Source organism: Ictalurus punctatus, chromosome 18 (assembly GCF_001660625.3).
Source record: "Ictalurus punctatus breed USDA103 chromosome 18, Coco_2.0, whole genome shotgun sequence".
In the NCBI taxonomy this organism is placed as follows: domain Eukaryota; kingdom Metazoa; phylum Chordata; class Actinopteri; order Siluriformes; family Ictaluridae; genus Ictalurus; species Ictalurus punctatus.
In genome coordinates, this window is record NC_030433.2 from 24,948,373 (window position 1) to 24,963,898 (window position 15,526).

General features: G+C 40.7%; 3 protein-coding genes across 4 annotated transcripts in view; 2 read left to right on the forward strand and 1 right to left on the reverse strand.

The window, feature by feature from the left end:
• Positions 1–15: 15 nt before the first annotated feature.
• On the reverse strand, positions 16–7,967 carry tmem185 (transmembrane protein 185). 2 transcript variants are annotated; one of them, XR_001815377.3, is made up of 8 exons: positions 7,771–7,967; positions 6,705–6,881; positions 5,179–5,386; positions 4,993–5,076; positions 4,532–4,708; positions 4,029–4,152; positions 2,155–2,489; positions 16–2,051 (listed from the first exon to the last, which is right to left on the reverse strand). XR_001815377.3 is itself a non-coding variant. In XM_017492142.3 (7 exons), exons 1-7 carry the CDS (start codon positions 7,806–7,808, stop codon positions 2,245–2,247), a joined length of 1,053 nt encoding a protein of 350 aa, XP_017347631.1. In that variant the 5' UTR covers positions 7,809–7,967; the 3' UTR covers positions 16–2,244. The 2 variants fall into 2 exon arrangements, 1 of the variants encoding a protein (XP_017347631.1); XM_017492142.3 differs by having other exon boundaries at positions 16–2,489.
• Positions 7,968–9,227: 1,260 nt separating this feature from the next.
• LOC108278586 (5-hydroxytryptamine receptor 2C) lies at positions 9,228–12,212 on the forward strand. Its single transcript, XM_017492034.3, has 3 exons — positions 9,228–9,432; positions 10,470–10,673; positions 10,929–12,212. Exons 1-3 carry the CDS (start codon positions 9,228–9,230, stop codon positions 11,768–11,770), a joined length of 1,251 nt encoding a protein of 416 aa, XP_017347523.2. The 3' UTR covers positions 11,771–12,212.
• A 2,224-nt stretch (positions 12,213–14,436) lies between these two features.
• si:ch73-362m14.4 (actin-binding protein WASF3) overlaps positions 14,437–15,526 on the forward strand; it is a 15,830-nt gene continuing 14,740 nt past the window's right edge. The window contains exon 1 of the mRNA XM_017492141.3: positions 14,437–14,927. The gene's annotated coding sequence lies outside the window, so the exon portion shown is untranslated. The remainder of the gene's footprint in view (positions 14,928–15,526) is intronic.

Here is a 15,526-nt window from a genome sequence, read left to right on the forward strand (position 1 = left end):
AAAGAAACAAATCCGTGAAATTTTTGCAGAATATTTTAATGTTAAAATGAACAGCTTCAACACTTTTACACGATTAATAACACACATGTAGTGAACAACACGCTGGTCCATTTCTGCTACCAGGAACTCCACTGCTGCTAACTCAGACCAGCTGAGTACACACGTACACACACACACACACACACACACACACACACACTCTCTCTCTCGCACTCACACAGGTGTGCATCTACAGAAAAGGCAGATCTATCAAAGCTGCTTTTACTAATGTAGATCTGGAGATGATATTAATGGTCTACTTCAGAATATATTAGTGTATATCTATAAATACTCGCATGTTGATGTGTTTAAGATTATATACTGTGTGCGTCTAAGGCTTGTGTGATGTATAAATGTTTATAAGAGCACAGTTGAGTACTTGAATCTGATTGGTCAGTGTGTATTATTTCTGTATAACATCACGGGTAGTTTCAGCTGTAACATGAACGACGGGATTATATTAATGCTCTCGCTCTAATACGGTACGGTTTCTATAGTAACAGCTCATACATACACAGGGACGTGTACAGCCGACACCCCACATAATCTAACACTAATAATAAACTGATTTTTTTGTTAGAAAAAAACGTTTTGTTAGAAAACATTTATTTAATGTTTATGGGATTATTCTCAGTTGTAACGGTCACTTTACAGTCTCAGTGAAATGATGAGCTGCATTTTTTGAGAGAGAGAGAGAGAGAGAGACTGAGACTGATGAGGGATTGGCTGTTTATAGCTGCTATAGCATAAGTGAGAACAGGAACTATTCATCTCCTGGACAAATATAAGCGGAATAACACACTGCAATAATACATTTTGGTTGGGGTAACAGCAACCCTGCGCCTGGAAGCCCCGCCCCCTTCTACCATCTCGCATGCTCTCGCTTTCTGTCTCAGTAAACTGTTTTGAGTTCATGAATGTGAAAGATAATCTATCGGTGTGTCTTCCACTTAGCGAACATTACACACCTGTACATACTTAACATGAGTTACTGTATTTATTAGGGATGGCACTGGAAAAGAAAAACTGTCCAAAAGTGGTCAAAATTTTAAAATTGTTTTAAAGAGATTAAATATTTCTACAGCGAAGCATCCGATCTAACACTGGTGATGAGGATTAAAAACGTGTGGGTTTGTTTTGCTCTCTCGGACGCGTTCGAACGTCGAGCAGCAGATCAGCAACGAAAACATCGGCCATATGGACTTTACACACCTGTTTATACAGAGATTATATCCAAAGTGTACGCTTATATTTCTCTCTTTTTTTACTGTAAATCCACCACCTGGCTGAGTTTACGTGATTGGCTCTGCCTGGTCAGCAGTTCCCGACTCCACAGCTAGTGATATGATCACTCCTCCCCACTCTCCTTACACCTGACATCATCAAATCGTTTATCCTGATTGTTTTCAATATTTGTTTTCCAGTCTTTTTTAGGTTCTGGGTGATTAAACGTAACAGTAAATCGTGACGAGGGAAAGATCTATATTGCACAAGCCTAGCGTGTGATCGCTCGAATAGAAGATGGTATTAAATAGAGCTACTTCAGAACGGCTTATTTTTGTCTAATAAAACAGGAAACGTGTCGACAAGCGAGAATAACACAAACATAAACATGAGCTGTGTGTTGGTGAGTCAGTGTCCTCGAGGTGTTCTAGTAAACACTTAGTGATCATCTACAAACATAAAGTGATGGTGAAAATAAAATAATTGTTCACTGCTGTCATACTTGGACAAATAATACAAAACAAAACACATGGAACATGTACTGCTGGAACAAATATGGCAGCATTGGACATTTACTCCAGCTTTATATAAACCATCTAATGTTCTTTGGCTTAGCTAGAGAACTTTCTCCACATTGTACACGCCTTACTCGGGGAAAACTACAGGGAGTGTTAAAAGGAGTGATGAGAACGCAGGAGTGTGGAAAAGATCCAGGGGGGAGGAGGGGAAAACAGCAAGCCATGCTCACTACCTGCCCCTTCATTCCTGAAAACCATCTCAGCAGTTTTCTGTAACAAAAAAATAAATAAAATAAAAAAGTTTTCAGCAAACAGGAGCTGAGACGGTCTAAAATGTTTTGGATTTTGTTTCTGACTGGCCCGTCTCACTCACTTCCGGTGTTCCCCTGCTGACCCAAAGTGAACTCTGGTCCATGGCGCTACGCTCCTCTCGCTCCCTGTTCAAGGAATTCCGAGTTCATTTTTAATCCGGCATGTCAATGCATAATTTGGGCGGTGGCACGAAGTACTTCCCAGGACTCTGCGTGATGACGACGCCCGTTTTCTTGCGGAACATGGGCACGATTTTAGGCGGCTCGTGGGCAGGAAGCTCTTCGGACACCTCCGAGTCTTCATGTTGCAGGTCATAGGAGATGTTCCCATACTCCCGCAGGAAAGGAAAGAGTTCCAGCAGGAACTGACAGAAGTCCTTACGAATGCCGAACCACCCTGGACGATAGGAACAAATAGAATGTGAGAGAGAAGTATGACAGAAGGAGAAGGTGACAATAGGAGTGTGACACAATATCTGTACTTAAATTGGGTGTGGCCTAAACATAGTATTTTTAACCCTTTCATACTTATGGACAGTCTAATATATATATATATATATATGTGTATATATATATATATATATATATATATATATATATATATATATATTATATATATATATATATATCGTATTTTTCTAAAATGTGTGTGTATATTATATATATGTATATATATACACACACACACACACATTTTAGAAAAATACGAGATATAAATCACCTCCAAGTTATTTGAGAGCATTACTTTAACCCAAATCATTATACCTGACTTCTGTTGCTCTCTAGATGATCAGTGCAGAATGTCTCCAGTATATCACCACTACCTAATGTTTTATATTAAATTTAAAAAGTTTTTTTTTTTTAAATGTACATATATTTCTGTCTCAGACTATTTATTTATTTAACATTATTTCATTAAAAAATATCATTTTCTTTAACTATTATTGTACATGTCTGAGATGTGCGTTATGGAAATCAGCATCCTGTTAATTACGCATTAATGCAGTTACAATATTTGAACACTAGGGGGCCTCAATCTGCGCAACCCATAATATGCGTCCCAATTCGCGTGCTTGTGCACTATTCTGTGCAGTTTACATAACCGTATAAAATTCATAAACTACACATAGTGTATAAGTGCGTCATTTGGGACACATCCCATAGTGTTAAAATACAGAGGGCACACTGGTCACATGATTATATTCTGTCATGGAAAGCCATCGAGATCTGCACTTATGAAATGACGACAGAACAATATCTCCTGACGGCAACAACCGTCACGCATTGTATTTATACAATTATACGAACACGTTATAACGATTAAAAAGAGCAAGTCAGGATCTTCCAGACACCAGAGGCTGCAGAAATCTGCCATTTTAGCCGGCTTGGGAGCTGGTACATTTCTGCTACAGAGCTTGCTATGTTTCAGGTCTGAAACTTTTTTTATTCAAAATATCTAAATTTTTGGAGAATTTATACATTTATGTATTTATTTTTAAGATATGGTTAACCTGTAGTACATTTTGGCTATAATATAAAACACCTGTTCGTAACAATTTTTTATTTATTTAGTTATTTATTTAGTTTATAAAGACAAAAGTGCACATTGTTTTGTATTGTTTATGATTCAGTCATAATTTTTCTTCATTCAAATTTGTTCAAAATATTGAGAATCGGATTGAAATGGTGAACCCAGCATTGGCTGATTGAATGGAATCGTGACTGGAGTGTATCGTTACACCGCTAGGTGTTTCTAAAAAAAAATACTGAAGGAATGAGTTTATGAAGCAGGGGGCATGTGCACCGCAGTCCGATGAGAACGAAGTAAACAGAGCAGCACGTGAACAAGATTTATTTCATCGTTGTTCATATGTTAATTGTCTTTTAACAAAAAAAAAAGAAAACGGTGTGACATTTATGAAGAAATTCCCCTTACAGTGATTGCCTCCTTTTTGGCCGAACGTAGTTGCCATCAGCGTCACCAGGGAGATCCAGAGCGGCACGAACACCGGCACAAACTTGGACTCATAATGACCATCTAACTTGTGTACGAGGAGGATCTGGTGTAAAATGTGAATTGGAAATAAAAAAAAAACATATAATGAGGAGAAATAAACAAAAAATTATAAACTCCAGTTTTCTACTGGATGGAAACAAAAAAAATTTAAGATATTTTAGATACAGACAGATGTGTAATATTGTATCATTTTCTTCAATAAATAAATAATCAAGTATAATATTTTTGTCTCATGTTTAATTGGGTTCTTTATCTACTTTTACGACGAAAATCTGATGATGTTTTAGGTCGTATTTATGCAGGAATACAGAAAATTCTACAAACTTTCAAGCACCGGAACGGAAGCTGCCACAAAATGTTCACAGCTGCACACAGTTATTTATCTGCTAACACACGCTGCACGTCACAAACGTATTTAATACCTCAAAAGTCAGCAGGGGCACAACTATAGCCATCCAGCTGATGGCCATGGTGATGTGTGTGCGCCGCTGCTCTGCGATCACGTCCATCGAGCGTAGGAACAGCACAGACCAGACGATGTAATAAAGCACCACCAGACACAGGAAGGACATGAGGATCCACAGCGGCACACAGACCACCTGCACACAAACAAATCAATAATCAAAAAACAAAGAAAAGAAAATGTACATTCACTCCTTTCAACCACAAAGTGTGCTTAACTTATTTTTATGTGGACATACTGTATCTATCTATCTATCCATCTATCTATCTATCCATATATAAGCAATGAATTCCTAGTAGATGATCAGGAGGTGAATCAAGTGTGAACAGCTAAAATGACCTAAAATAAATAAAGAGCAGAAAGAAACATCTGGAACATCAGATCACATGACCTTTCCACAGAGAGGGTCTGAGATCTTACCAGCCACGGCCAGTTGATGATTTTATCCAGCCGCAGTGCGATGAAGATGAACTGCAGTATGTTTACCGAGCACAGGATCTCCAGCTGAGAAGAAGAGTTAGATAAAAGAGATGTGAATCGTGAGCTGAAGAACAAGTAGCTACGGAACTGAAGTACACGCTCCTAAAATCTGATCAGGCGACTGACCTCCAGTGAGCGGTCGTGCCTGAAGCCCCACACACATGCAGCTACGGAGACGGGCGAGACGAAGAACAGCGGCATGAAAACCAGCAGCCAGAAGTGTTTCCCTCTCTCCACACGGTCACACACCAGAACCTCAAACGTCAGGAGGAGGAGATGGATCCCCACAGCGATCAGCATGGCCTTGAATTCCACGCAGGTCTCACCCTCGGCCCTGAAGATCACGTGCACATGAATGAAAAATGAACGGATGTATGTGACCTGCTAACATGGCTGCAAGGTTTTACATTTACATTTATTCATCTAGTAGATGCTTTTATACAAAGCGACTTACAAATGAAGAAAATGAGGTTATAGTCTCCTTCTAGCATGCTGGAGGTTATTATTACTTCCTTACACCTCTATCTGTATCGGATTCTCCTAGACAATTCAGAACCCTAAAGCTCTTTTTATGGAAATTATTCAAAGTGGTATGGTATGGAAGGCTGAGGTTTACACTAGAGCTGTGCAATTAATCGAATTTTCGATTTCAATTTTGATTATGGCCTCTGACGATTATGAAAACAGAACAATCAAGATAAAACAATTATTGTGCCGCATTCCGTTTCACAATATTCTCGTTTTATCCTTTTAAAAACTGGGCACCATTTTTATTTACAGCGGTGCACTTTCGCCCCTGCCTAAAAATCCAAACTCGCGCCCTGCCAGGACAGGGCATTTTTAGTTCAGCTCGAGCCATGACAACAGAAAGAGAGCCTTTAGTCGACAAGAAAGATAAAATCATTTCAGCTGTTTGGTAACAATTTGGTTTTAAGCAGTCTGATGTGGAACAAAAATAAATAACGTTTGATATCATTGGGCTCATTTCCTCTAGCGTCAGGATAGCTGGTATAAATACGCTCATTTCCTTTCCAGAGCTCACACAGAAACTATAGGCTGATCTAAACCACAAAACACCATTTCACTAAGGCTAAGGAAATTTAAAGTTCATTTCTGGCGAGGCGATTTGCCAAAATGAGTCACGTGACGTGCTCTGCTTGTAAAAAGGGATGTGGAAAATGCAGAAAAATTTCGTGCAAAAGCATAAAAAAAGGAATGCAAGCAGCGATCCATAGCTCGAATAAGTAAGGAAAGTGCAGGTATAAAAAAAAGGGAGAAAAATTTTTAAAAAGACTATTTGCGAGAACTATGCATTGAGGAGTAGTGATCCAATTAATTTTTATTTGTAAATTATTTAAGTATTATTAGCTATTATAATTTATTTAATTTAGTTTTACGTAGTTTTTTCCAGTTGAATTATATTAAAAGAAATCCACTGTTAAAAATACAAATACATTTTTTTTTTAAAGTTCAATAAACGCATGATGTTTGCGAAGTCAGTGAGTAATCGTGTTTAACAATCCTGATCTCGATATCAACCAAAATAACCGTGATTATGATTTTTGCCATAATCGAGCAGCGCTAGTGTACACCTCTACTACATACAAACAACTCACATGCGTGCCAACAAACCAGTGTAGACGTGCGCTGACCTGTACTGAGGGTTGTGAGCCCACACCCCGGTGCCCACCGACGCCCCGATGATGACCATCAGCTTCCAGAGCCAGATGGGTGCGAACACGGCCCAGTAACTCCACTCGATATCTCTGTCCAGGCGTAAGGACAGCAGCACCGAGAACAGCAGCAGACACGCATAGATCAGGAATTTACTGAAAAAGAAAAAGAAGAGAATAAACATAGTGATATGAACTCTTTTAATCTGATCATCTTCACAACACGTCCAGGTCACGACATCAGCCTGCGGGTCTGTGACTCACGGCTCGGGATCTGACACGCTTCACTTTAATTAGAGATGTGGAAATCAGAACGTTTTATCCAGTTATTAAACCTTTTAACTGGTGAATACTGCTGAGTTGGTCATTAGTGATGAAACTGCTTTACCACCATGTCATACAACTATATAAATAAAATATAATTACTGCAAACCTCAATTTAAACACAAGTACACCTAATTATAAGCAAGGTCAGCTTAGATCTATACCTGCTCAGGAAGAAACATCTCTACAACTCTAATATGTAGATGAATTATTATAAATATATAGATTTAAATAATGTTAATGAATAAATGTGCACTAAGATGTCTGAGATCTCTGCAGTAACACTAACCTGTTCTTAAATATATTATTCACTGCTTATTAACTGTTATAAAGCCTGCAGCATCTGAGTACCTGATATTATTTATTAATAATACCTGATATTATTAATCAGTCCAAGTGTTTGGTTTTGTTTAAACTCCAGACATGTACAATGTTCCATCATTAGAAGTCTGTAACAGCCGAAAGTTAGCTAGCTCTCAGCAGCAAGTTAAATAAACCCCTCACCCTAACCTTCTGCTGTGATATTTATTAGTCATTTAAAGTTGTGAATGTACAACAAAGGAGCCAGAATAAGGCTATGCTAACACAGCTAAACGGAGTTGTCCTGTCAGGATGCTAATGCTAGGCCTTCCAACATGACTAGCTGGCTAACGTGCTAACCACAACCGAGTACATAAACACAAGTAAAAATAAATAAAAACACACCGCTGCGAGTTTTTACCTCGGATTGAAATCCTGAAAGAATCCCCGGAGATTCATCGTTTCCTGCTTTTTATACCATATTTAATGCCACTGTTGTTAAAAGACGGAGCTGCAGCTAAGCTAATCTCACTGAGGTGACATTACTGAGGCTGAGCTGTCCGCGAGCGCAGATGTTTGGGAAACACGGCTCGAGACGCTGGTTGATGCGCCCGAGTCACGTGACCGAAACCGACAGCCTCGTGCCCCTGCCTGGTTGTTTGTTTACTCGCAATCGTTGTTAATGATAATAATAATAATAATAATAATAATAATAATAATAATAAATGAATTAATTCTCTACGGAAGCTTGTTTCCATCACATATGAGATAATATTAAACAGATTTATCTCGTAATTGTGAGTTATGTTCAAAGAAATCTCGCAGATTTTTCGTCTTACAGTTGAAGTTAATATAGAACTTTGTTTCTCATAATCGTGAGATAATATCTTTAAAAATATAAAAAATTTTTATCTCACAGTCATTTTTAATCTTGTCACTGCGAGATAATATCACACAAATCAGAGCTTCCATCTCCTCCCTGTTCTTCCTCATCTCCCACCGGACACAGTTTATTTCAATTTGTCCTCAGTTTCTCACACGTCTTCAGCTCCTCCCCAGCTCCTCCTCCCCAGCTCCTCCTCCCCAGCTCCTCTTCCTCAGCTCCTCTTCCCCAGCTCCTCTTCAGCTCTTTTTCTCCAGTTCCTCTCCTGCTCCACTCCAGCTCTCCTTCTCCAGCTCCTCTCCAGTTCCTCTCCAGCTCTTTTTTTCCAGAAGCATCTGCACTGTTCGACTGCTTTTCCCAGACGTTGTTTAATCCTCAGCTTTCAGTGCAGCTTCTTCCTTTTTTCCCTCCACAGCCAGCACGATCTTCTGTACATGAGTTGCTCATGTTTCAAATTCAGAGCAAAGTTTCTCCATGTTGATTAGTGCTTTAATTTTCTCATTTTTTCTTAACCGCTTTCTGCATCTTGTTGTATTGCTCATGAACACATGCTTTTCAACTGTTCTCTAACTCTTTATGTGTTAAGGCTACTTAACACAGATTCATCACATCACTCATTTCCCATTTGGTTTACATACCACATGCTCATAACATTACCTTATAACTGCATGCATGATCACTTTGGGCTGGTTTCCATTGTCTATGTCAAGAAGAGTCATTCTCTGTTGGAAAAAGTAGTTTCTTTATCAATAGGCGTGCACATGTGTGTGTTTTCTCCTCCGACCTCTGCTTAGCTTTTAAGTGGCATAGTTCTGAATAATAAGCCCCTCCCAGCTAAACAGAACCCTGATATGAACTCACCTGGCAGCCAAAGTACAGAAATGGTGAATCCTGGAAGACTGTATTGAAGTCTTACTATGGCTTCATTACACTGTGCTAATCCCAACAACCAGAACCATTCTGGATCCAATTATTCAGGACTGGTAACTAGTTGCATGAGTAAAGGGAAGAACTGGCCTGCTTTGATCATTCTGGTCATCATCTTCTTCACTGTTGGTGGGAATATTTTGGTGATACTGGCAGTGTCCTTGGAGAAGAAGCTGCACAATGCCACCAACTTTTTCCTGCGCTCTCTGGCTGTAGCAGACCTGCTTGTGGGAGTCCTGGTCATGCCAACAGCACTCATCAACATCCTCTATAGTGAGTTCCTTACTTCTAGATTTTATATTCAGTGGTTTGGGTTTGAGGAATGATTTGAAAAATGAACACTTGAATAAAATTACATTACGGACAACTGTGACTCGCAGATTAAGGTTGAGTTTATTGTGCATGTGTGTGTGTTTACTGCAAATATTTAAACACTAAACTGTAATCTGAGTTTGTACAAACCTCGTGCTAAGATAATTCCTTTCACTCTGAGTTCACAACAATAAACTCGAGTAGGGAAAGTGGACAGCTCCGTATATGTCGGGTCTTAAGCATGAAAATATCCCCTTTTAATATTTGAACAAGTAATTGTATTTGTCTCCAAGCGATTACACAATTCAACTGCACTAGAGGTGAAACTGAGTGGGATTCATTATATCTGTACACTATCGGATCACTTTATGTTTAATCTCCATTAAATCTCCATGGACACTAAGTGAATACACTGATATAAATCTGTTTATGCTGATTGCACTTCTATCACTTCTCCATTTATACACCTCGAAATATGAAATAGAAGCCCATCTGTCCAGTATCAAACGGTTCTTTTTATGAGGATTAGGGGTTATTTGTCACTGCAATGGTCACTTTACACCTTACTTTAGTGAAATACTTTGTGTTGTATACACCTTTTTGTTCCCTCGTTCCTCACTTACATATATATTGCATATTGTACTTATTTTATCCTATTTTGTTGTGTGTGTGTGTGTGTGTGTGTGTGTGTGTGTGTGTGTGTGTGTGTGTGTGTGAAGCAATTTACTTGAACCTCACCATAATTATTTTCCTGTGCATATGATAAATAAACTTCACTGGACTTTATTTATCTTTATTTTACTCTTTATTTCTTTTTTCCTAAAACGCTTCCGTGTGTCTGTACTCTTCATCACATTTCTTGGGAAGTATAATAATTTCAGAACATTTTGAATGCTCTGTATTCTGAACACATATAACCATACGTAAACCTGACTAGACCTAAAATACAAAAAAACTGATCCTAGTTTTCTACACGTATTTTGCACGTCTGTATCCAGATTACTCGTGGCCTCTGCCCCATGTGTTGTGCCCCATGTGGATCTTCCTTGATGTGTTCTTCTGCACCGCTTCCATCATGCACCTGTGTGCCATTTCTTTGGACCGCTACGTCGGCATTCGCAGCCCCATCAAGCACAGCCGCACGAGCCACTCCACCTACAAGGCCATGACCAAGATTGCCGCAGTCTGGACCATCTCTCTGGGTGAGAAAAACTTATTGAACACACACGTGTGTATGTTATCTACCAAAGTTTAGTGCAATGTACTGTCTTAACAGGGTAAAGAGAGGATAGAGTAGATCTCTGTCTCATATGTAGTGAACTTCTTCATTAAAATATTGTGGCTCAATCACAGAGGTCAGATACTCATAGTCATTCCAGTGCTAAAAAAATACCTTTCACTGTTGTTCTGTTTCACTTCCTCCTCCTCCTCATTCCCTGAGCTCTATGTTCTTCCAGTCATCTCCTTGCCCGTCCCTGTGATCAGCCTGCAGGATGAACAGAAGTTACTAGTGAACGGAAGTTGTGTCCTCACTGAGCCAAGCTTCATACTGGTGGGTTCCTCTGTGGTGTTCTTCCTTCCCCTCATAATCATGGTGGTCTGCTACTGCCTGACCATGCGGGTGCTCCAGCAGCATCTGGCCACCTTCTCCACTGAGCACAGGAACTGTGCTAACACCAAGCAGCCATCGCCTCAACCCAGCCTCCTGAGTGATGGACCTTCTTCTCATTCTAATTCCCCAAGAAAAGGAGTTCTGCAGCATCTCAGCCCTCCACTAAGGGTCCGTGAGTGCACAGGTCCACGAGGTCAAGGGAAACGGCGCATGGCACAGGCCATCAAGAATGAGCGCAGGGCCTCTCAGGTCTTGGGTGTGGTCTTTTTCCTCTTCCTGGTCATGTGGTGTCCGTTTTTTGTCACCAATGTGCTGATTGCCATGTGCCAGAATGGATGCAGTAAACGCTTGCTCAGACTACTGGACATTTTCGTATGGGTGGGCTACGTTTCCTCTGGAGTCAACCCGCTCATCTACACCCTGTTCAATAAGAACTACCGCCATGCCTTCTCCCGCTACCTGCGCTGTAGCTATCACAAACAAGCTAATCCTGTGCTCAGTAACTCAGCCTGTCAGGTTTATTCGGTTACACCTACCCCCGTGCTGTGTGAGAGGAGCTGCACAGACACTAATGCCAACGGTGTTTCAGGGTTCAGTGGCTCCAATCGGGTGTACAAACAAGACGAGATGATGAAAGAAGGTGTTAATAATTTTGCCAGCTCCATGGATAACATCAGTAGAGTCTGATTGGTAGAATCAGAGATCTTGTAGCTTCCCCACTGCTATGAGTCCTCTTCATTTGATTTAAATGGGAGACATTATATTCAAAGGCTTTTTAATTTAGTGTTTTTTCATTTTAAAGTATTTGTCTGTTTTTTTTGTGAGATGTTAATCGCATAGGTAGATATTGACCTGCTATGGCATTACTGCCTGCCGCACCTCCTCCGGTGCCCATAGGATTATCCCGCCCGTCCTTCAGCCTTGCCAACATGCCTACCACAACCGCAACCAATTCAGTTCTCCCTAATGACTAAGGCTGTAACGAGCCCCACTGGCACCATTAATGCATACTCAGTGCCACTGGATCCATATGGCACAGGTCAGCTGCAGGGTCTTCAGCCGGGTACTTTAACCATCGCTCCTTTAACCCCAGAACCCTAACCTAATCCCAGAACCCTAACCCTAACCCAAATACAAACTCCTTATACACTTGTTTTTCAAAAGATTAAACAGAATACAACAAAAATTCATATCAGGACTCTGAGTTAATCAGGAATCATTTTCCCTCTTATAATAATACTGAAGTGGTCTCTCACTTTCCTGTTTAATTTGTTTACGTTCTGTCTCTCTCGATTGGCGGTCGTCTCTTGCGGGTCACTCCATAGCCAACTTTTTTTATGCACCACAATTTTCAACATGTCCACCCAACACTCTGACACAGTGACTTACTATTCCAAAATTATCAGGATGACTCATTGGAGCGGCTGTATTTTTTCTCCTGTGACTCAATAATCATTCACACTGCACCTTTAATCTGGTTAGTACTTACACCATAGCAGTGTTTGTATTAGTAACTGGAATGTTGTGTATTGTAAGGCAGTGCTTTCTGAATTATAACATAAGGTTAATTGTGCTTTGCATTTAATTACACAAGGAGTTTAGCTATTTCTGTTTACTAGTTGTTTATTTCCTAATGCTAACTGCTATAAAATGGTTCATTTTTTAAACAGAAGCAGAGGTTTTGCAGATTGTTTCAGTTGTATATCAGTTGTATATGGTCGGGTTGAAATACACCCTGGACGGGACGCCAGTCCATTACATGGCATCAAACACATTCTAATCCTCATTCACATCTTTCAGCAAAACCAATTCCGCTCCTGGCATGTTTTTTTGGGAGACGGGGGGAAGTGGAGTAGCTGGAAAGTCCACACAGACATGGGGAGAACAAATGAAAGTGAACAGTAACCAGAGCTCAGGATGGAACCCCAGTGCCTGGAGCTGTGAGGTGGTAACTCCATCCACTGCACCACCACCACGCTGCCCCAGTTGTATGGTAGTGATTGAAAAAAGCTGCATAAAATGCAATATAGCTCTAAGTGCTTTGTTCAAACCCATTATTATATTGGATAGATTACCCAGACATACTGGTGCCAGAGTTCCTTGATACAATGACTTTTCCTCTCAAGAGGAACTGCGTACGGATATTTCATCCTGACTTGATGTGTTGCCAGGGTCTGAGCTTTCATCTGTACGACTCACAGGAAGGGCACTCGAGATTAGCCATGCTCACTGATAGGATTTGAGAATCTCTGGGTTAAAATTTTTAAGAAAAGAGAAAACGAAAGTACACAAAAAGACGGTGTTCTCGCGCCACCACACACTTCACACTCCAACCCCTTGGGAGAGTTTGCTAAGTGACACACAGACACACAAAACTCAAATGACAAGATCTCTGATTATTCAAAGAAAGGCAGAGTATATATCGTACTCGACACACAACAGAGACAAGAGGGTTAACTATTGATCGGCTAGGCGGAGGGGCACATTTGCATAAGGAGAGAGGAACAACTCCATATATGGTTTTCAGGAAATCATAGGAATACGAGCAAATGTTATTTGGGAAGGTATGTAAATGCACGCAAATGATATTCGGGGAGACAAAGGAGGGGCTTCATCTGTCTGCACCTGGTCGAAACTGGTTTCGTGCAGTAGTGGAAGAGTTAACACAGGAACAAAGAGGGAAGAGTCTTAACAGTAAACTTATCATTCATTGCGGCATTTTCCTGCTCAGTACTGAAAATGAGAGATTTTCCGGAATTGGATATCGGTTTTGTAATATCGGATACACAGATAAATGGCGCCTTCTTGTGGGCATTTTGAGAATTTCAAACAGGACCTCGCAGCACTGAGGGGAGACGAGTCAACAGCGGTGTGTACAGGTAAAGTATACTTGAACACCACCTCCATTATCAACACATCTGTGAACACCACCTCCATTATCAACACATCTGGCTCGCTCACTCAGAAAGCTGGTTGCTAGGTTCGTTAGCTAGCTCTCTAGCAAAGACGCCCTTTACACGTTATACTGAAAGGAGTTAATGTTGTTATTGATGTTGTTGTTTTTTTAAAATACTAACAGTACTATGATTTAATTACTCAAAAAGTATCTTTACAGTGATTTCTGTACTCTGTATTGAGAGCAACATGTAGCTCATTACTTTTCACTCCTGTCAGTGTTGTGGTTTCCACTCAGGTTTTTTTGGTCAAATCCTGGCCATTCAGGAATGGTTCTGAGAAAGAGCTTAATTTATTCAGGAATGTGTGCTGTGCAAAACTTTGGCATGATCGTGTCTCCCACAACATGTTTGAATGGAGCTGCTTTTCCATCTGAATGTGTCTACAGTGAACCTTCAGCCCAAATGAATCATTCTGGTTCTTTCCAGGTTCCACAAGAGGATGATCCGCGAGAGGAAGTCCTGTCACACCACAAGCCGTGACATGAATAATCTGTCCAGTAAACAGTCTGTCAGGGAATAAGACAAGCTTAAAACTGAACGCTAAGGCTGTCGCTTCGAACCAAAACGAATCCAATACATTTATTTCACCCATTTTACCCGCTGGGGTGGTGGTCGACGAGTTCCGCGCATGCGCCGTGGCGTCTCTGCTGCGGTGCGCCGGCTGCCAAGGAAACGCGCGCGCGTGCACGCGGAGGAGGCGCGCCCCCTTCCATCCGATTCTCAGTAGAGCCGCTCCTGATCTCCTCCTCCTCCTCCTCCTCCTCAGCACCGTGTCCACAATCACACCGTGACCATGGCGCAGGTCGGTAAAGCCCACGGCTCGTGAGGTGTAACCGAGGAGCTGCTGCTGGAGTGAACAGAGAGGGAGGAGAGCATCACCGCTGCAGGTGAGTGCTGGAGGTTTTCATCAATAAATATCGGTAAAATCCGTATTTTTCGGTCAGTGCATCACACTGCTGTCGGTCATCTACTGTAGAAATATAAAGCATGGCTCGTTGATGTTGCCGCTGCCCTTAATACCGAATCGAGCGTATTTGAATTGTGGAGCTATGACGTCATGAGTGCTATAATATCGCTGGTGTGTAAACGTGTCTGAGAGTAGTACCCCAGTTCCCCTGGAGTGCATCTTAAAATGAGTGACGTAATGGTAATCAACACCAGTACATCATCATCATCATCATCAACATGATCACATTCCCCAGCTTTAATCAACACCCGCATTAACGCTCAGTGTTGCAGTGCTGGAGTCAGTTCTACATCAGTGTGGAGTAAACACGCAGGTGTTTGAATATACATTCCATTTTTAATATTTGAATTATATTCACATCACATGACATTTATTAAATGCAAAAATGTTTTGTTTTGTTTTTTTGCTAGTGACTTTTATTTGCTTTGTACTTTCTCGAGGTAAGATTTGCCTTTAAAACATTTAATCCAATAATAATAATACGGTTGTGAGATTTTCAGTAAAAAGAATCAGAACTCA